General features: G+C 36.9%; 1 protein-coding gene and 1 long non-coding RNA gene across 4 annotated transcripts; one reads left to right on the forward strand and one right to left on the reverse strand.

Moving 5' to 3' along the window:
- Positions 1–1,087: 1,087 nt before the first annotated feature.
- On the reverse strand, positions 1,088–12,438 carry LOC127646755 (uncharacterized). The gene is made up of 3 exons (XR_007970952.1): positions 12,051–12,438; positions 5,654–5,760; positions 1,088–1,148 (listed from the first exon to the last, which is right to left on the reverse strand). It is a non-coding gene; the product is annotated as an uncharacterized LOC127646755 (long non-coding RNA).
- LOC127646753 (B-cell lymphoma 6 protein homolog) lies at positions 9,360–19,645 on the forward strand. Of its 3 annotated transcripts, none has more exons than XM_052130617.1 (9): positions 9,360–9,526; positions 15,599–15,770; positions 15,883–16,104; positions 16,223–17,191; positions 17,533–17,714; positions 17,800–17,967; positions 18,053–18,183; positions 18,269–18,406; positions 18,499–19,645. In XM_052130617.1, the coding sequence occupies exons 1-9, from the start codon at positions 9,382–9,384 to the stop codon at positions 18,640–18,642; spliced, it is 2,271 nt and encodes a 756-aa protein (XP_051986577.1). In that variant the 5' UTR covers positions 9,360–9,381; the 3' UTR covers positions 18,643–19,645. The 3 variants fall into 3 exon arrangements, with proteins under 3 accessions (XP_051986577.1, XP_051986575.1, XP_051986576.1); XM_052130615.1 differs by lacking the exon at positions 9,360–9,526 and adding an exon at positions 12,756–12,860 and having other exon boundaries at positions 17,530–17,714; XM_052130616.1 differs by lacking the exon at positions 9,360–9,526 and adding an exon at positions 12,756–12,860.
- The last annotated feature ends 2,954 nt before the right edge of the window (positions 19,646–22,599 follow it).

Genomic DNA, 22,599 nt, shown 5'->3' on the forward strand with positions numbered 1-22,599 from the left:
TTTCAAAGTGTTTTGGATGCTTTCCCTCATCATGTAGCCTATAGTTAAGTGCCACTTTCACAACTGTCCGTTTTGGTGTTTTATCTGCATTAATATGAGAACGAGAAAGAATACAAATGTAATATTACATGTTCTTAGGAGAGCCAACCCTTCTACATATTGTGGCTTTTTATTTGAATTCACAGAGTTTTTAAAAAGTGTGTCACAAATGAATTATAAATAAACCATCAGTTTTTCATATCGGTGTTTTCATGCTTATTACCATTATTCCTAATGTTTTAATGTGGTGAATAATTGTCCAATACATCGGCGCATCCCAAATATACCCTATAGATACTGTATGTACACATCTAAAAAAGAAAAGGAGCAACTAGAAGAGAACCAATGAAAATCATGTTCATATAAAAGTTATTTTGATAATTTCTTCATTTCTTCAAAGTGGCCACTTTAATAAAATAAATAGTTCAACCAAAACTAAAAAAAAGTAGTTCCAAACACTTTCAACTTTTTCCACTTTCGTGGATTGGAACACAGAATGCTAACCTTTCACTTTCATTTACTTTAATTGTATGGAATAGAGTGGCGCTTATGCGTCAGTGTGACAGCCATGTGCCTTCACCCATCCCCCCACCACCTCCATGCCAGGCCCTGCTTGCAGAGTGCATACCCACATCTGTAATGTTACTGCTTCGATGTAGGCAAAGAGGCAGTACCTCCATCACTCTGCAACCCCCAGCCCTCCTACTGGTGTTTAGGCTGTGGCATCCTGTGCTGATCAGTTCACATGCAAAACCTTGAGATGGTGAGGCCCACGTCTCAGTCTAAATCGAATCTGCTACATATATGTCAGCCTGAAGTGTCTGGTTCCAACTTCCTGTTACTTCCTGAATACTTCCTAATAATAAAATGCCTTCCATTACAACAAAATCCTCATTGAAGCTTCTCATAAACTGAGTGTGCATGGTAAATTTAATGTAGGATGTAAGAAAATATGAAACATCAGATCTGACCACAATCAGGTTGGTTTTCTCACCGCAGCTGAGGAGTTAAGAGAACAAAATACTGTAGGTGTTAAATACATACCAGCTTTATTTTCTGGTTGTGTCTTGCTAAAATGTTACAGCAGCAAAAGACCAATTATCTTCAGCCTGCAAAATCAAGATGTCCATCATGTGAGAATGTTTCACAAGCTCCCTATAATAACTGACTTTCAAGGGCAACTCTATGAGAAATAGCCTATAAACACTGTGCTTTGCCCCCAAAATGTGTACACTAATTAAATGCTGGGACTGTTTTTTTTTTTGTATTTTGTTTCTAAACATAATTCAAGTTAAAAAGATCCTGATCCTAGATGCTGATTGATCAATAAAGCATTCCAGCCATGCTAAAACATATGCTATAGTTAAAGCTCTGATTCCAAACACCTGTTCACCTAGCTTCTGTGTATATTATTGCACAGCACCTATATAATAATGTTGCTGTTATAGACATTATTCACAGCAGCACCTTCTATGATTTTTGATGGGAAAGAAATCAAGGCTGTAACGTATACACCTCCATTCTCTTCAATGGGTTGTTAAGTTGTTTAAAGTATTTTTTTATTTTTCTGCTGATGAAACATTAAAAACATATCTTTCCAAGACATTTCAGTAAACAAAAAACTTCAAGTGATGTGAAAATTGAAATGAGACAGTAAGTCTATCCCTTCCAGGCTAGTTTTTATTCCCCTCAAAAATCAATGATAGCACTAGCGTGAATAAGGTCTATATCTTATAATCTAAAAACCTATCACTTTATTCATTTGCTTATTAAATAAATGTTTTAATGAAAAATTGTGTCCAATATATTATTATCATTTATTAACAGTTTTATAAAAGCAATAAGGTACTCTTGGCCATGCTATATTGTGAATAAAGTCACAACTGAAGGGGTTGAAGGCACTCGTGCTAAACAGTGGGCACACTGCGTACCCTAAAATTACCAGCATTTCAATAATAATTCTCTGTTACTTCATTTCTAAATTAAAGGTGACGTGTGTATTTTTATGTAAAAATACATTGGGAAAAATAACCACACACTAAAATAATAAAATTATATTACATACTAAATAAAATACATTTAAAAAAACACAAACTGAATTAAAGGCGGTCAGATGTTTCAAACAAGAGCAAAACTCGAATAATTTTTTGAAAGAATGTGATTGGCGGGACGCTCAACATATTTGATTGTTAATCTGGAGCTGACAAGGAAAATGTAATTGTAATAACTTTTCATGATAGCCTATCATATAACAATAGCTGGGATTCCATCTAAACGTTTTGCATTTTTAATCATGTTTCTAAAAACGTGACAAAGAAAATATGAATCCTTATGAGTTTCTATCTAATATCTTGATCTATCCATCGCATTATCTGACACCCGGAATGGAGAGGTTTGGCAAACTTGGTGTGCGCATATGTTAAGTTTGTACATTGGTGCAAAGATGATTTCACCTCTAAAGAACAAATTTGTGCCAAAAAAATGACCAACAAAATTACTAAAACAGCAACTGGAAGTGGGGTGGCCAATGGGGTGTCCAGGCCCCTAGCTCCGCCACTGCCCTCCTTGTCATGATGGAGCAGCTGAATGACTTCCTTCAGGGAAAGTTTTATTTACAGGATTGGAGCAATTGTGCTTTGTTTTATTAAATTCTGCTAAGAGATGCCGTAGAATGCGTGTAATATCTTATTTAATGAGGGTTGAAATGGGCTGCGATGCCTACATGCCACCAGCCTGCGCATACCTGAGAGCCCCCGTGCTCAAAACTGTTCTGGCAGATTGTGAGGACCCACTTGAGTTAAAGATTTCCGAATGTCAAGGGCTATGTTCAAAGAATTGAGTGCCAAGGTTGGACCTGTCATTGGGCCAGTCACATCAAAACATGTCATTGATTTGCAAATAAACTCTTTCCATCACCTTAATGCGCATTTTAACTAATGGGAAACTCTAGAAAATTCGCATCTGCCTAGCACATTAAATTTAAAGCGAATTTGAGAGTTTATTCGCACATCAACATTTTCCATTCAGGATTTCTTATGCACAATTTCAGAATTCTAATAAAAAAATTGTTGGATGGAAACCCAACTAGTTTTAAAAAACATAATAAAAGCATGCAGAGTACAGTTTCTGAACTCAATTTCTGAACTGAGATGCGCCTCACAGGCTTGGCACTAATGAACATTCACAAAGAATGAATGAATTTGACACGTCAGGGACAAGGAGTATTTTTAGTTGTAAGGTAGGCATTGGTTTCTGACTTTAATCAGAAATGTAGAGCCTATTGGTGCCTGGGTAGCTCAGCGAGTAAAATGCTGACTACCACCCTTGGAGTCGCGAGTTCGAATCCAGGGCGTGCTGATTGACTCCAGCCAGGTCTCCTAAGCAACCAAATTGGCCTGGTTGCTAGGGAGGGTAGAGTCACATGGGGTAACCTCCTTGTGGTCGCTATAATGTTGTTCTCGCTTTCGGTGGGGCACGTGGTGAGATGCGCGTGGATGCCGCGGGGAATAGCGTGAAGCCTCCACATGCACTGTTTCCACGGTAACATGCTCAACAAGCCAGGTGATAAGATGCACGGATTGACGGTCTCAGATGCGTAAGCAACTGAGATTCATCCTCCGCCACCTGGATTGAGGCGATCACTAAGCCACCATGAGGACTTAGAGCACATTATGAATTGGGCATTCCAAATTTGGGAGAAAAGGGGAGAAAAAATGTAAGACTATTGCTTTGTTAGTAATGTCTATTGTGATAACAGGACAATTGACAGATCTAGCGCATACAAATTATTGTGAAATTGAACTCAATTTAAGAGGTTTGAGTTTATCATAAAAATTATTTAAGATTAAATTAGAATATTTAAATTAAAGTTAAATTAAAATGTTTGAATTAAGAAAGCATAATGTAAACCAATAATTCATATACGAATAATGATTTTTTATTTGTTTATTGTCTTCAGCATACCATTGATCAGAATCATGCGGGCACCCCTGGTGCAAAACAACAACATGATCTTAGGAAATTGATTGCTTCCAAATATTTATGTACCCTAAGATCGACCCTATTCTGCCAATTTACTGTTAAGCAGCATCCCCCGTCAGTCATTTTTGCATCAATTCGGTTATGATCACCTTTCCCTCTGGCGCTTCTGATAGCAACCTTCGAGATGAGTGTTCTGGTCCCTTGGGAACCAGGAAGTAATTGCGTTCACATAAACAACTGTGAGAGTGATTCAGAGGTTGCGTTTTTGCTCTCAAATGAAATTTTTACTAAAGAGACTGTTAGGCTTAGGGGTTTGGGTTTTTGTATTAGGGCATAAGGTAAATAAAATATGCATTCCCGTCGACTGTATTGAATCATTTACAACTAAAAATACAACTTGCTTTTGGTGCCAATCTATGGAAATTTCACCCAGAAACTGGAGTTCACATGTGCTAATACATTTATCAACACTTCCAGCTTCAGCCACTAAGGACAATAGTTTGAATTTAGCTAAACACAGACTGATTTTAGCAGTAGAATAATCGACCTACTGTCGCCGAATTCACAGTGTATCAGTCTGCTAACATCAACCTTAAACTGTGACTATATTGACAATATAGCATGGCCTCTCGTACCTTATGGCTTCACTGGAGATATAAATGGAACTGATCAGTAAATCAGTATAAGTTCACCTAAGCTTTTAGGAAATGTGTGTTGTGATAGTGGTTAGTGATACTTCTAATTGGGAGATAGAATTATCTGGAAATAATATGTTGTAGAATCTGTTTCTGTAAATAGTTCATATTTACAACTCATGGAGGCCTGTTGCTTAGTAAGCCAATCATGAGGTCAGCCAGCGTGAGAAAAACAGATACAAGACTGAGTGATAACAAAACTGACACTTCAGGGTTTCTCATCACAGACAGGAATCCAATCTTCTTTCAGACTTTAAGAGTTGGCTTAACAGATTACATTGAACACTGAAACAGCTGTTATCAACCGTCTGTGTTTTCTAAAAAGGTGGATAATATTATCACTATTAAACCCAAAGTAAAGTACTGGTGTATTTGTTACATAACTCTAATAGCGGTAAATAGATTAATAAAAAAAGACTTGCCGAGAGAACATTCAATGACTGTGTAGCAGCACATCATAGACAGTGATACAGTATTCTAATTACACTTTGCATCAATGCCAATACAGACTTTAAACTCACAATTGTACTCATAATTTAGAGTAACTTTTGTACACTTGCTTCAAGATGCAACAGTGCTTTAAATGTTTCTCTGGCATTATGAGGTCATGCACTTGTTTGTAAAAACAAGTAAAAATGATAATAAAAAGGGCACAATTTTGATGTAGTACGTTGGGGGAAATATGTATCTTTTAGAGCTAGATATTTTATAGCTGTGCTAGATTCATAATTTCCTAAAGAAAGACACATGAGACGGTGTATATACCTATAAAAAGTGTGATGTGTAAACTTTGCATAAAACTGATATGAAAAAGTGTTTATCCATAATACAGATTTATATTCTCTATGGAAATTTTGAAAAGAAAAGGCCATCTTCTGAATTTTTATTCACAATCAAGAAGCAGTTTTTTTTTTTTTATCTTAAAGAACTTAAAGGACCTCTGTGCTCTTGCTAACAGCGGATCCGCTCCTTGTTACAGCTCCGTTGCATCATTCCTCTGATGAACACAGTTGGCTCAAGACTTCGCTGACAATGAAGGCTGAAGCTGGCAAAAGAAATTAAAAAACACAAAAAAGTTGCTCTCAGATGGGGTTATAAATTTGCCGTTCATGTAAAAAAAGACTGTGGGGCAGCTTCCAGTGCTCAGGCAAATGTAAATGGGCAGTGCACTGTGCCAATTCAGCATCATCAGACAGTTGTTTTACAAGTTGAAAGTAAAAAGTTAAGGAAATTGTGAAGCAGAGCAGATCACTGCCAATATAACAAACAGCTGATTATTGTCCAAATGTTTCATGAAACAATAAAGTATAAGATTGAATAATAATGATCCTCTATCATCACTAGCCTGCTTCCCTTTCAAACAGAAGCAGAATCACTCACAGAGTGGCCAGGGAACAACCCAATGATGTCACCATAATCATGTGTCAACCATACATGATGCTCAGTAGATATGAACTGTTCATGTAACACATGCAGTATTGATCAAGGCTCCATTATCTCCTCACCCTACCCAGCTTTTCTAAGTGGGTCATTTATTTTTGTGTTGAATTTGTTGGCTAAAAGTTTGCCAAGGTTTTGCAGTAATTATCTCACGCACATGTGGCTGGGCACTGCAGGGGGCCATGGTAAATTACACATTTCTCTCCAAAATTCTGGAGGCTTTTATGGCCGTGTATTATGCAAAACCACATTGGAGCACCTTAAACAACCCTCCAGTGGATTAAATAAAGTTGACGCTGCTCTTTGTTTTGAAGCTCAACATGCTCTTTGTTTGGCTGTGCTGAATCGGTGGTTGTTGTGATGGAGGGCCTTAACTACTTCAGACACTTTTCCCTGTTGGTTACCAAACACCTGAGGTGTTTTTAGTGGGGTGCCTGACCCAGATGGGTGGATGTCTGTGTGATTCCATTGAGAAAAATGAGTTTTTTAATCAAGAAAGCAGTTATGTGAATGTTAGGGAAAAAGTATGTTTATCCAAGGGATGTTGTAAATAATCACCAAAATCATTTGGTAGAGAACATCAATTCACCTTCCTTGATTCAGGGTGAATCATCTAATTACTTTCTTTTTCCATGACTATACGTTAAGATAAGGCAAATTGTATCATCTTCAGAAACTCATAAGGGCTTGACAATTGTAAGTTACACTTACTGAGCACTTTATTAGGGACATTATGGTCCATCTGCTTAAAGGTTCAACGTGTTGTGTCTTCTGAGATGCTATTCTGCTCACTACAATTGTACAGAGTGGTTATTGGAGTTACCACAGCCTTTCTGTCAGCTCGAACCAGTTTCTGTCCACAGAACTGCCACTCACTGGATGTTTTTTGTTTTTGGAATCATTCTGAGTAAACTGTAGAGACTGTTATGCGTGAAAATCCCAGGAGATCAGCGGTTTCAGAAATATTCAAACCAGCATGTCTGGCACCAACAATCATGCCACAGTCAAAATAACTGAGATCACATTTTTTCCCCCATTCTGATAGTTGATGCGAACATTAACTGAAACTCCTGACCTGTATCTTCATGGTTGTATGCATTACACTGCTGCTACATGATTGGCTGATTAGATAATTGCATGGATAAGTAGGTGTACAGGTGTCCATAATAAAGTGCTTAATGTGTGTATATCTAATAAATACTTCATTTGATGCTGTGAGAATTCAGAAACAAATCTGCCAGATTGTCTCACTGTCCCATCTACAACAATTAGATGTTCTATAAACTAATAAACTTGAATTAAAGCTGGAAAAATATATTAGTGGGTCAGAAAAGTAAATTTATCTACTGATAAAGTTGATTCAATTTTCTCCGCAGGCCAAAAAACAAAGTAGGTCAATCAGTGAGTGTTAAAGTGAGGAAAGTAAATTACTTCTAACTCTTTACAACATTAAATGCATTTTATATGGGTTGTTGTTAAAATGTTATTTTAAATTGTGGGCTGTCATCAGAAGGTCAAAAATATTCAAGCTGTCACTTCTATCATAACTGCAGAAGCAAGATTATCACAAGAAAGTAAAGAGGTGTTCCATCACATATGTCTGTTCCACCTCTGTTCTTCAAAAATCAGCCCACACAATCCGGGGTGCAACTAGCCAAGGTAGCACAGAGGCAAACTATTTTTGGAGCATGTCTTCCTGTCTTGTACACTTCAACAATAGTGACATATTTCTTTGAGGGTAATTATAAGGCAAACATTTCATATCAGTAATAACATGTTAAGAGATGCCTCGAGTACTTTTGTCTACAGTATATCAGCGACTAAATATGTTAATTATTGCTAGAGTAAAAGCACTGTAAAGATATAAACTGAGCATTATTATTTGCATAAATCTCCAGGTTGCTTTTATTTGAGAAGTCTTTTACAACGGGGGGCACAATTATGAGAAAGCTTTATGGTGATAAAAAACCGCAACTTTAGTACATTATCAAACTATTTGATCAGACCACAAAAGAGTGTTTCAGATTGAAGTGGTTTAGACAGAAACAGGCATAAAAAGAAAAAGTAGAAGAAAGGAGACTATTTCACGTAAGAAAAATTATTGAGAGCATGGTGCCCCGAACAGAAACTGGGAATAAATATGTATATATATTTTATTAAATTATTTTATTTGGGTTATTATTATATCGAAAATATCATGATATAATGAAGTCAAGAGTTTTTAACAGTCATGTTTTGAAACATAATTCAAAGATTCAGAAAAGGAAAACCGTGTCAGGTTCTGTCACTTTTTCACTTTCTTGATTTTATCTTGATCTCACTGATCTTTATCCTTTGAGTCATGCTATGGGGTCACATGAGGTTGACATTGTATGTAATTTATTTGCTGGTGATGTTCCATCATTTCACTTCCCCAAAACAACACTGAAAAACTGACACTGTTGCCATCCACACAGAACTCAACAACAACAACAACAAAAAAAACTATTCAGTCGCAAACTATACAATATCTGATAAAAAAATGTCTGTGAAAATAATGCAAATCACTTGACAAGATACTATTACAACACAAAAAGACTTAGACAGAGATAAACAGCAGGAAGAAAAATAAGTAATATACAAATCTGTTCTTCCACACTGGTTAAGACCATAGACTCATTTGCTTATGCAAGTGACATGGGTGTATATATATATATATATATATATATATATATATATATATATATATATATATATATATATATATATATATATATATAAGAGCTTACCTTTTCTTAAAAAACAGGAAAAATAAATCCCTTTTATTGGGTTATGTGACTGCCAAGTCAAAGCCAAAGACCAGGTGAGTGAGGAAGAATTTTGCTACATAGCCTTAAATGTACTCATGGCCTGTGCGGTTTTAAGTAGAGCCCTATTTTTTTGAAAGATAAATGTCATACATGGATTTGGGTATAATAACTACAAACACCAATCAAAAAATGTAATCATAGTCTAAATAGACAGACTAAATCAATTATGTCATATGATAAAGTGTGCGATTAAGTCATTGTCAGGTTCGGTGTGTGTGTGTGTATGTGTGTGTGTGTTGGTGTTGATATCTGAATCTTTATCCCTAAATCAGTCAATTATTCTTGCAACATATTAAGGCAGCACAAACAACAACAACACCAAATCTAGAGAAAAGCATTGGATCTGTTTGGGGGGGAAATGCAAATAAGTTTTAAACATGAAGGTCTTCTGTCACATTTGTACTGAAATTCTTATCCTTTCCACCACAGCCCAACAGATGCTCCTCCTGTGTCAGGGTATGAACGGCTCAAGGGAGGACAGACCACCTCCCCCCACCTGGAGCCACAAACGAAGTTACCCAGGTGAGCATGTCAGAATATGATTCACTTAGCCTGCAAACATTTGTTTCACACCTGACTACGTATGTAAATAAAAGTAATCAACAGGTAAGTGATCCAGATTGTGATTCCTTCATGTGAAGCCAGTTTTGCGCTTCAGTTCATTATTTTAACAACAGTATTAAGTGTGCGTTTCATACAGAACTACCACTTGAAATTATGGATGCACTTGCAGATGCATTTCCCCCTTAAATTCTGCTAAAAAAAAATAAAAATTACTATAAGGTAATAAAAAACAAACACAAAAGTTCCTGATGAAATTTCTTTGTGATTACAGAGTGGGTTAGATCAAATTAAAAACTAAAGATTATAGTTATGTAAAAAGTAGTATAAGGTCAGAGCTGTCCATTTACTGTTAGCCTAATAGAGCAAAAGTGTAAGACAAACTGTGAGTATGACACACTTAAAGATGAGTTTTTATCTCATTCTCTCTACTATCACCATTTACTTTTTTTGATAATGTATACAGCATATAGATGTCTGAGTGTATGTACACCATATCGAGTAAGCACTGACGCTCTTGGTCTCAGAGCAAATGAAAGACTTGCAATCAATGTTCAAAACAAAAAGAAAAGTTTATTTAATTTATCTGTATGACATTATGGATCTACAGGAATTTTAAAAGAAATATGATTTTACAATACACTTAAGCAATTAACAAATCTTGTCTTGTACATATGTCATAGGGCATAATTAGGGCATGGCAAACTATTCCATATGGTCATTATAAAAATCAACTTGGTACAGGAAAAAAAATCTTAAAAAGTTATACCCAGACAGCAAATTTGTATATTTTTTCCAAAGTAAGGATTTTACAAGCAATTATTATCATAACTCTAATATAACCTCATACTGACAACCGACATGAAACTACATTCTCAAAATCTACTCTCAGCAATGTTCAGCAAATAGACTCGAAATGTAAAAATGTCAAGAGGAAAACACATTTCAAACTATATGTCCACACGTACATTAAGTACACATATATTATTACTTAACACTAACTTTTAATAATAAATCACCTGAACACCATATAGGTTACTGAATGTTTCATAAATCATTAGAGACAGAAATACATATATATTTATATGCCAAAAGACAATATAAAAGTCATTTTTATCTCTCTCAGAAACTGTACTCGCTAAGCCATGTTTTAGCTGAACTTCAAGTTTGAATAACTTAAGTAAATTAGATTCTTCATGTTGGCCGCTGCTTATCCAATATATCCAATGGAACAATTAAACTAATTTTTCTATCAGCGACTCTAATGAGATAAGATGGTGTCTCGAGGGATACTGCAGAGACTACTGCTGTCTCTGAATGTGACAACTTAGACTTCTGGCCTATAACACTTTTAATGAGGTTAAACAGAAACCTACATAGAATTGCTATTTACTGCAGTTGGATAACAAACATGACAAATGACAGAATTTAGACAAGCACTGACTGTACACATTTAGTATGCTGTAGATACAAAAAACACATAAGCATCAGTGGTTTCAAAAGAAGATAATAGCCTAAAGAAAAGAACCAACCAGACATGCCGTCTCTTCTACTGTTTCTCAAAACACTCAAAATCACAAAGACTATATGATCTAAACTTCTTCGAATTAACATATCAAAACATAATATCAATATCAATAAACCTGCATAAAGTCAGCAGATGTCTCAGATATAATAATAGTGTAATGAAGATATAAAAACGATCTTATCATCTTAAAGTAATGAGAGTGAGATGCTCTCTGAGTAACAAGGCACGGGAATGTCAGAATATGCAGCTCTTCTTAAAAGTGTACTTGTGTGAATTTTAAATATTTGAATCTTACTTCTTGACCAGTTTTACATATCTAATATTCTGTAGGAAACAGTTTAAAAAAAAAAAAAACATAAAATTGCCTTTAAATATACTATGTGTACATGTGTAATAAACGGAGGACAGTCAACACTAGGTGACATTTGATGCTTAATTTCAACGGACGCGTTAAAGTGACCCGTTAATAGAAGTTTAGTGTTGTGGGGGGTTTTAAAAAAAAAGACAAGAAAATAGCCAAATTGTACACTCAACTTTTGTTCAAGACATAATTAAGCACAACGTAAATAAAACAGCTTATTAAATGCATAAGGCGACATCGGGCGTGAACGAACGGCATTTTTTGTCTGTGAAAGTTTTTCCTGAGTTTCAGCGTGAAGGGTAAGGCTACTGCTTAACAAAAAACCCAACACTTGATGAGTGTGGCATCTAGTATGTACGGAACTTGAGGCTCCGCAAATGCTTTAGTAATACACGCAGTCGTACGTAAGAATGAGATTAATTCGTTTATCAGTTTTTGCTTGTCACTGGTCACGCGCTCGCACACCAGTGCAGTACCTCATCTGCCAGCTTAATTTCGACAATTAAAATATAACACAATTTAGAGACGAAGTAACGGTTTTTAAAAAGCGCTTTAACAAGAACTATTAGTATTTCTACAAAGTATAATTAGCCTACCTTTCGGTCTAAGCACATTCATCAAATACCCATTGCTAAGCGCAGTTCACCACCTCTACTGATAATACATTTGACAGACGAGAGCAAAGCAGTCGTAATCAATATTAAAGTTCCCAAACAGATTAACGACATTCCAGAGGTGGAATAAAGCCAGTTTTCAAGCACAATGGCTCTATGTTCCTATATTTACGTACATACATAATCCCGTCCAAACAAACCCTTTAGCGCATTGGCAAGCAGATCCACAGCATTGAAGAGATTTCATTTAAAATTAAAAAAAGGTGTCAGTAAAAAGAATGTCCGAGTGAATAAGCGCTCCAGATATGTTTTGTATAGACTAGGTTATGGCCGTGGGTTTAAAACGGAAAGGCAATGAATGGACACTTTGCTTATGTCATGGAATAGCAAATTAGTTCTGAGTATTTTGAGGCTGGGCTAAAGAGAAAACGAACGTAAGCCACTTTCTCTGTCCACGTGACCGTCTCGTTATGGAAGAGTCCATATGAAAGGAGGAATTAAACATTTGATGCACCTATTTTTCTCGACCAAAACGCGAACACGAAGTTTACGTCTTCGTGCTAATCGTCGAATATAGAAATATTGTGGTTTATTACTGAAGTTTAGTCGTGTAAAATGAAAATATTGAAGATAACTTGGGAAATGACAACTTACAACAAAATATGACATTCCCCTGCCCTCTAAAAATGGTATGGTCGTCAGCTCAAATTCCGAGAATTGAGCTCTTCTGATTCTTAGAACTGGGGTTCTTAGAAGTGGTGATGCAAGAAGTTTCTAGGAAAGCACTACCAGGTGATTTTTTTTACATTCTTTTCCTCTGGCTCGTTGTTGCTCTTACCCACACATATGTTCATTTGCCTATTTTATTGAATTATTACTGTTGATCTCAACCGATCTTTAAGGTGTTTTATGGACAATTTTAGGTTTTATGGACAGTTTTAGAGCGGAGAGTTTACGTAGAGAAGCTTTGCTTTGCCTGGGGAAAACACTTTTGACAGTTCAGGTCGTCCTGCATGAACCACATCTCTGTCAGTTCGTTCACTGTGGGATCGTAAATAGTACATGCTGCGGAGAGTGAAAATGTAGACTTGCTATACAGTACACGTTGCGCGTTTTTTTTTTTTTTTTTGTGGCCAAAGCGACAAGACAGTTTACAAAGCTGACTAAATAGCGCATAGGGAGATACGTTTATAAACTTGGGTTTGCAGTGCGTGTAATGTGTCTAAAATCATGTTTGATTTCACTCCATTTTTTCTCAGCATGCTTTATAGCAAGCTCAGAAACTGGAGTCTGCACTCTCGCTTTGGTCTTGTTCTGTGCCAAAACCCGTGTACATTGTGTTTACAAAGTGTGTGTGTGTGTGTGTGTGTGTTGATTTAAGTCACATCCTAAGCTTAGAGATGGTTTCTGATTTGAGCATCTGTTTTCCATTGGTCATTAGTAGTTTTAATGTATTGATGAGGCTAATTATTTTTTAAATGCTCATTAAAATTACAAGTAGTAGCCTAATGTTGCTTTGGCAAAGTGCATCGAGGAGATCGTTGTATAAAAAGTTGCGGTTAGCACTGATTGGTAATATTTATACTCTTGCATCAGTTTCGGTCATAATTTAACGCCTATGTGTTGTCAGAAAAGTTTGCAGCGTTCTGTAGTTGTTGTCACTTTGAAACATTTGGAGCGTAAGAGACCTGCAAACATGTTTCCTTGTAGTCATAAACAGAAAATGTATCTTGAGTATTTTTATTTTTTTCACAAATTATCTACCATTTTGTTTGTATGCTAGAATTCTCAGGGGGGGAAATAGTCACGTATAACGGAAAGATGGGCACACATATATTTGAAAATAAGTAAGCTCTTTAAAGTGGTGTTTGGCATTGAGTGGCTCATAAATCTCAGTCCGCTGTTTGCGTGTATGGATCGGGCTCTATTCCTGTAGTCAGCACATTTATATGCGTTCAGTTTCATAGGCTAAAAGTGTTAATTACGATTTAACACTTAAGAAGAGTTAAATGAGAAGATGGCAAATGAGAGTAACCATGCAATATGCTATAACAGCTCAATAGCGAGTGCGCTTTGCCATTGACACTTTTTTGCGTTCGTCAGAAGTTTATGTTCTGTTTACATGTCCTTTAAAGACTGGTGAAACTGTCAATACGACTATACGACTTGATACGTGTGAGTTTCAGGTGCTGTCGTTGTCGTTAAGTGCCGAGTGACATCTCGTGGACGCTAAACTTAAGATGGTTTTGATAAAAATTGCCGACATAAAACTAGTTGTTCATAACGTATAATCAGTTTAGTGCTACAGATGTTCGTCAGGAAAGTATCATAATTTTTCAAACCGTTACATGTGTGCTGTACTGCACTGCTGTATACTATGGTGGTTGCTGGTATGATGGAAACTGTCTTCAGTATATTTGTTTGACCAGAGCATCCCTGTCATCTGGGTGTTTACCCCTGCAAAGAGCATTACTAGAGTTGTGGGCTGATTAAGCTTTTTTGGCCACATATAGCGCGGGTATATTTGTGAACATGTAGGATCGAATGAAAACAGAATCTCATATACTGAATGTTCAACATGTAAGAAATGTTCTCCTTACTATTTACAGGCGCCCACACTTAAACTATTATTTGTGTCAAGGCGCTTGATGTGACTGAACAGCAACTGTAGAAGAGCAACCAAATTCATAAAAGTTATTTAATAAAGAAATACGCTTCAACTGTAACATTATTCTTGAATTGAGTTAATTGACCATTCCAGTCTGTTCTTCAACTAATTCCTCAATGGTGGAGCGTGTCGGTGCACAGTACTACGATAAACAGCTTTAACGCCATGTTGACTCATTTGAATCTATTCGCCACACGTTAAAATCAAAGCAAAAGAAGCAATTTTCCCCAGAAGGCTAAAATCATACGTAAATAGCACATTTCTGTGAACATATTTGATTAAAAATGCATTTGTACTCTTAATGACATAAAGGTTACTTTTAACTGTGAATTTAAATAAAGTTCCAATTCTGTTCCAAGTTCTGGATTCCAATTGCTGTCTGAGAAAAGATAATTTAATTTAGATAAACGGAAAAATTATTTTAAGACCCGACAAAACTACGTCACGTGGAAGTCAGTTTTCTAACAAGTCATTTTATCGTTTGCCGCCACCTAATGGAGAGAGAAATATGGCCGTATCTTTGAGAACTACACTTACAATTGATTTTCAGGTTAATGTTGGTTTCTTGAACAGTCTTTATTCCTGTTAATCAGTCTTATTTGATTATATTTGCATAATAATACACAGCACGTAATTTTTGGTAAAGAACAGAGCAAAAATCTTAATAGATGTTTGACATAGGCCTACCTGCCTAAAAAGCTAAACAAAAAACAGCATTGCCTTTGTATGTGAAGTTTTTTCCCCACACTTAATATGAGCTGTAAATATTCTTGTGATGTTGGAATAATACACTACTTTTCTGATTGTAATGCATGTTGTTCAGTGAGCACTGGAACCCATGGTTCAATTTGTTTCCAAACAGATCTCGAAAAAATGGCTTGTGCAGCCGACAGCTGCATCCAATTCACGCGTCATGCAAGTGATGTTCTGCTCAACCTGAACCGACTGCGCTGCAGAGATATCATCACAGATGTCACGATTCTGGTCAACAGACAACAGTTTCGAGCACACAAAACTGTCCTTATGGCATGCAGGTGCATTTGTATTTTTAATGATGTCCTTTTCCATGTTGGCAACCTATAAAATGTGGTGAAAACCTACCAAAGTGTGACCCAATGAGTTAACTTAATCTTAATTTCTCCACAGTGGGCTCTTCTACTCAATTTTCACAGACTCCCACAAATGTAACCTGAATGCCATAAGTCTGGACACGAAGGTTGACCCAGAGGGTTTCGCAATACTTCTGGAGTTTATGTACACTTCACGTCTCACACTGAAGGAGAGCCTCATCATGGCCATCATGAACACCGCCATCTACTTACAGATGGACCACGTTGTTGACACCTGCCACAGATTCATTAAGTCCAGGTATATTTTGCTTTCTTTAAGAAGGGCACCATGCTGAATGTGAAACAGTGTGTTGTGCTTGAATCTGAGAGAAAACAGAGGTATCAGTTTGCTTAATTTGCTCTATATTTTCATGCAGTGACTCCTCCATCAAACTGCCCAGAGAGGATTTTTTGGTTAGCCCTCTGCTTTTACCTCAAGATGTTCACAGTTACAGACCCCATGAGGTGGTGGATAACATATCTGGACGGGCAGCAACTTTCAGAGATGGGAGACCCTATGGTGTCTGTATGTTTAATGGGGTCAATGCTCCTAACAGCTCATACCTTTATAGCCAGTTTCCCATGCAAGGTTTCCCCTTTCCTCTTTGCAAGCTGACAGACACCAAAAACTCATTCTCAGACTTTTCAAAAGGGGGCATCATCCATCACAAACACTGCTCACCAGCTGATGGAAACAACACTGTGCTGTCTGACTTCACCCACAACACCATCAGTGGAAGCGCAAATGCTTTCCACACTGGCTCGTACTCCTCAAGAGAGCTTGGAAGAGATGAAGATATGAAGCGGGAGACATTGGAGGGAGTTGTCCAATCAATCGGCATGAGTTCCAGAAAGCACGGCTTTAGCAGCCTGGCACAGGAGCAGCAAAGGGAGAATGGAAAAGAGCAGAGTTCCCCAGCTGAGGAACATTTGAGCCACCAACACTACTCTATGGGCATGTCCTCCAATGGGCGCAAAGGCTTGATGAGCAGCCCCCAGAGTCCGCTCAAATCAGACTGTCAGCCAAATTCTCCAACAGAGTCCAGCAGCAGCAAAAACGCTGCCCTCACACAGGCCTCGCAACCTCTGACCTCTCAAGGTACACAAGACCCTAAAGCTCGCAACTGGAAGAAATACAAGTTCATTGTGCTCAATCAGAGTTCTAAGGAAGAGGAAACCAATCCTCGTGATCCTGGAATGCACTCCCCTCAAAGGCCAGGCTTGTCTGCTTTCCTTCACCATACTGACTCTGAACATCCAGACTCAAAGGCAACAACAAAAATTAGTGAACCAGGCGAGGACTTTACTGTGCCTCAGGCCAGTCGTCTCAATAACATAATCAACAGGTGAGAGTTTTAATCATCTTTAAATGTGGTACAGAAAAAAGGTGTCGTACCTATGATATGTGTTAAAAAACAGATTATGATATATTGTTTCTTAGTGCAATAAACTTTAGAACTACAGGCTTATGAGTATTTTGTGGAACAGTTCTCCTCCCATCACCTCTACAAAGCCAGACTGAAATTCTCTTCATCCATTCCAATCCTCTTAAAGCACACTGAGTATTTACTTCTTGGGAGGAATTTGTGAAATGTATTAAAATGTCCTATACAAAATGAGAGTGAACCCTTGTGGTGGCAGTCATTGCTCGGCAGAAAGAATTCAAATTTGACATTTTACTTAGCAGAACTCTGGAGGGATCACAGAGGAATGAAGTCAGCCGCTCTTCTCTGTATAGGGGCCACTTAAAATGTTCGTCCTGTGGCTCCCAGTCTCCACAGCACTCCGACGTGTGTCCAAGCACGTCTGGCTCGCGGTTGGCTGAGGAGATGTCTGAGATGCACTCGGAGTACTCCGATTCCAGTTGTGGTGAGATACTTTTCTAAATAGATTCCTAAGAAACTATTTGCATCTTCCAAATCCAATCTAAAACCGTTTTTCTCTTTCCTCACAGAAAACGGAACATACTTCTGTAATGAATGCGACTCAAAGTTTGCAGAGGAGGAAGCCTTGAAATGCCACACGCTTCAGGTCCACAGTGACAAGCCATACAAATGTGATCGTTGCCAAGCAGCATTCCGCTACAAGGGAAACCTTGCCAGTCACAAAACAGTTCACACCGGTAAGAATAAGCTGCTGTTTTTAATGTAATTTTGGCTGCAACTTGCATAGATACATTTCTAAACTTCGTTACATTTGCATGGCAGGAGAGAAACCGTATAGATGCAATATCTGTGGGGCTCAGTTCAACAGACCAGCTAACCTCAAAACCCACACACGAATTCACTCAGGAGAAAAGCCATACAAGTGTGAGACATGTGGATCTAGATTTGTGCAGGTAAGTGCTTTTTACTACACTGAGTTGCAGACAAATATACAGACAGAAAAAACATTGCAAAAACTGTGTGACCTCTTTCAACAAGGTTGCTCACCTTCGTGCTCATGTTCTGATTCATACCGGAGAGAAGCCATACCCATGTGAAATCTGTGGCACCCGTTTTCGCCATTTGCAGACACTTAAGAGTCACCTGCGAATACACACAGGAGAAAAGCCCTATCATGTAAGCATGAATAAAGTGATTTTGTTTTTCAGGAATATGACCAAAAATATATATTTTCATCCCTAAAGACTGTTTTGTTCATTTGATTTCAGTGTGAAAAATGCAATTTGCATTTTCGCCATAAGAGTCAGCTTCGGTTACACCTCCGTCAGAAGCATGGAGCAATCACCAACACCAAGATCCAATATCGCACGTCTTCAACAGACTTACTGACGGACTTGACAAAGGCATGCTGAGCAAGCACTGGCATTATATGACCCTGACTTGTACAATCATTCAAAATTTTAGTGCCACACTGTGTCAATCGGACAAGGAAAAAAAAAAAGAACTTGGCAGGAAAAGCCCATCTAAATGGTTTCCTCTACATTTGACCATACAACCACATTATGGTCTCTTGTCACATTATTGTTTATATTTACATATGAATATATATTATTGTTGAGAGTGTTTTTACATTTTGAGTTATAAAAAGCTTTATTTTGTTGGAAGGATGGAATGTAAAACATTTAAATCAGTTTTTTGAGAATACAGTATTTTATAACAAAAAACATACTTTTCTGAAGTTATTTGGGTAATTTTGATTGGAGATTGGAATATTTTGAGTCAAGCGCATTTCTCGCAAAGCAAAGAATTGTGTCTATAGATTTTTATAAATTAATGTACAGGTTACACTATGTTGGAATAGCCTCGGCCTTGTAAGAGGAACTAACTGTGACTATAGCATTGAATATCTTTCTTGGTTTTTGTTGTGTAATTTTGAGAATGATGGCTGCTCACTCAAATGGAAAACATGCATGGGGTAGGTTGCAACAGATAATGCTTCATTAAGTGGGCAGCAGCATATATTTTGTGACATAAAGTGTAATAACTTTACATCAAGATTGCTCTCTGCTGGCAGAGCCAATCTGGAATAACATGTTAACATATGCATTCAAAGAAATAATAATACAAAATAAAAGGTACTGCTATGACCAAGAAGATATTTTGCTTCAGATGTATTTGTATAGAAACGTGACATTTTATTTGTTTTGGCAAGTGAAGGTTTACAGTTTTATCGTTGTTCTAGAAGCTACAGTAAAAGGTTATACTATTGTCATTTATTTTCTTTTTGTCTGTGTATACAGTGTACTCAAGGTGCCTTTTTCAATGGTGTCTGAATTTCTTTACATTCAGCCCCGCTCTATTAAGGTACAACTAAAGGGCAACACTTGTCCACCCCTACCCCCCACCCCCACCCCACCCCCCACACCACACACTTTTAGCATGTAGACATGTGAGAATGTGTTTGTATGACAGAAAATGACAGTGTGACTGAGTGTGTGTGTGCATGTGTGCTTTATAAAAGGCTTTTCACACACTAAAAAAAACAACTCATTATTGAGTGATCTATACATCTTCAGCACTTGTTTTGGGATTGTTTTTTTTTTTTTTTTATAAATGCATTAAGCTTATTGTAAAATATAGATGTATGAATGTCAAATAAAAGTATTGGATGTCTATGTCTAAGCCTTGTGGTCAGCCTCATTGTATATTTAGAGATATGCATCCAACATGACTGAAAGCCTTATGAACAATGAAGATCTTTGTCATGCATACTTTGGGAAAACAGTTAAAGTTACTGTTTCAAATGCATTAGGAAGTCTTTTTACATATTTCAAGCAATTAACATTTCTTGCACAATAATTTATTCCATTGTTTAGTCAGACCAGGAACAATCAGTTCATGAGCCATGTTTCCTGGATTTGAAAAAATTAATGCTGTGGAGATGCCGGTCAACTAACTGCTGCAAATGTATACAGTAATCTCAGTAGTAAAGGTAAAGGCGGTGCATGTATAAAGAGCCAGTAAAGCAGAGCATTTTGGGAAGGCTTGATTGCTACAACAAGAGAAGAATTGTTTGAGAGTCAAGTAAAAACCAGGGAACCAAATCACCACAAGCTTGGGGTAGAGAAAAGCAAAACTGGAAGCTCCTGACCTCTTTCCAATCAAACTAAGGGTTCAACATTAGAAAAGTGTCTACTGAGCACAGCTAAACTGGTTACCCAGGTTTTGATCCACATGGTCAGTAGTGCATCTGTAAAATAAGAACCAGGATGACACCATTTCAACATGCTGATTAATGGAATATTCATTCATTTCATTTATTCATTTATTTCAGGCAATGGCACAGAAGTACAAGGCAAACAAATATTGTTAAGTCATACAGTGTAAAACAAACATACAGTAGTAAACTATGACGATCAAAATCTGCCTGAAAGGGAGTGGGAAGAAGACAACTTATTTAATCCCACCCCAGTTCCCCATTTAGTAATTAATACATTGAGCTTCATTGTTACTTTGCTCGCGGATTGTTTACAAATGTTGTATAATGGTGGCGTTACCACAAGTAACAAGTAGTTATTATAACAACAGTACCAACAATTTTAAGAAGAATAAACAATGCCAACAATGGTAATGGACAATATACCGACGATGTTAATGGACAATACCAACGATGGTTAGGAAACATTGAGCACATGTTAACACTATAAGACAGAGTACAACAGCAATGTAAATTAAAGATCCTCATCTCTGTATTTTAACCAGACCCGATGTTTATATAACAGTTTAAATTGATAAATAGTTTTACATTACTTTTGTTGCAAGTCCAGTTTGTTCCAGAATTTCACTCCGCATACAGACACACAATAATGTTTATGAGTGGTTTGGGCTCTTTGTAATGAAAAATATCCAAAACCTCTCAAGTTATGAGCTCGCACTGGAATTTGAAAAAAACATTGTAAGTTAGGCGGTAATAAGTTGTTAAATGCTTTATATAGGACTATTGATGTATTGTATTTTACAAGATCATCAAATTTTAACAACTTTGACTGCGTAAACAGATGATGAGTATGTTCTAGAAAACCAACCTTATGAATGATCCTCACAGCTCTTTTCTGTAATATAATCAGAGGATTTATTGTGTTCTGGTAATTATTTCCCCACACTTCAACACAAAACATAAGGTATGGTAGTACCAGGGTGCAGTATAAAGTACGGAGTGCATTCTCATCAAGGTATAGTTTTGCTTTATTTATAATTGAGAGGCTTTTGGAGATTTTTGATTTTATGTATCTGACATGGGGTTTCCATGACAATTTACTGTCAATTTTTACTCCCAAAAATATATTCTCACTCACAATTTCAATTAGGGTACCATCAATACTTATTCTCTCTTTAGACATTTTGTTGCGATTACCGAACATCATTATCTTAGTTTTAATTATATTCAACGATAATTTATTTGTATCAATCCACTTTTTTATTATATTTAGTTCCCTGTTTACCATATTTACGAGCTCATTATAATCATCACTACTGTAGAATATATTCGTGTCGTCTGCAAATAGTATAAGTTTCAGTACTTTGGATATATTAAAAATATATAGCTAAAATGATCAAAGCCTTCCCAACTAATGCTTGGAGAACACAATTTGTTCTGTAACTAGAGGACAGTGGAGAAGTGCCATCTATTTAACAGTGTTTTAGATCAATCAGTTTAACAGTAAACTATTTAATGCAAGTTTCTGACATTTGATAGACTTTCTGAAGAACTGTCAGAGTACTGTGTATCACAAGCCACAAAGGTATCCGATCCTACTGCATTAAATTACTCTGGAATGCATGTGGTGCAAGATTATTTTGCTTCCTCTAGCAAAACCAATTCAAGGTAAAATGCAACAATATAGCCCTGCCTATATAATGCAACATGCACAGTTTATTAATCCTGCCAGGCTAGATTGCATAACTGTAAAGAGTTCAAAAGATGCTGTATTCTCTTGTTTTATTTAATGAGTACTTCACCCAAAAATTACAATTATATTATCATTTACTCACGCTCATGCCATTTAAGATGTGTCATTTATTCTTCCGCTGAACACAAATGAAGATGTTTAGAAGAATATCTCAGCTCTGTAGGTCCATACAACTCAAGTCAATGGTGATCAGGCCTTTGAAGCTCCAAAAAGGAGATAAAGTCAGCATAAAAGTAACCCATACGACTCCAGTGGTTTAATCAATGTCTTCTGAAGCGATCCAGTTGATTTATGGTGAGAACAGACCAAAATATACATATTTTTTTTCATTTTACTGTACATCTTGTCATTGCAATCTCTAGGCTATACCTGCCAACATTGGATTGTGAATAATAGGGT

Source organism: Xyrauchen texanus, chromosome 7, assembly GCF_025860055.1.
Source record: "Xyrauchen texanus isolate HMW12.3.18 chromosome 7, RBS_HiC_50CHRs, whole genome shotgun sequence".
NCBI classification, from domain to species: Eukaryota; Metazoa; Chordata; class Actinopteri; order Cypriniformes; family Catostomidae; genus Xyrauchen; species Xyrauchen texanus.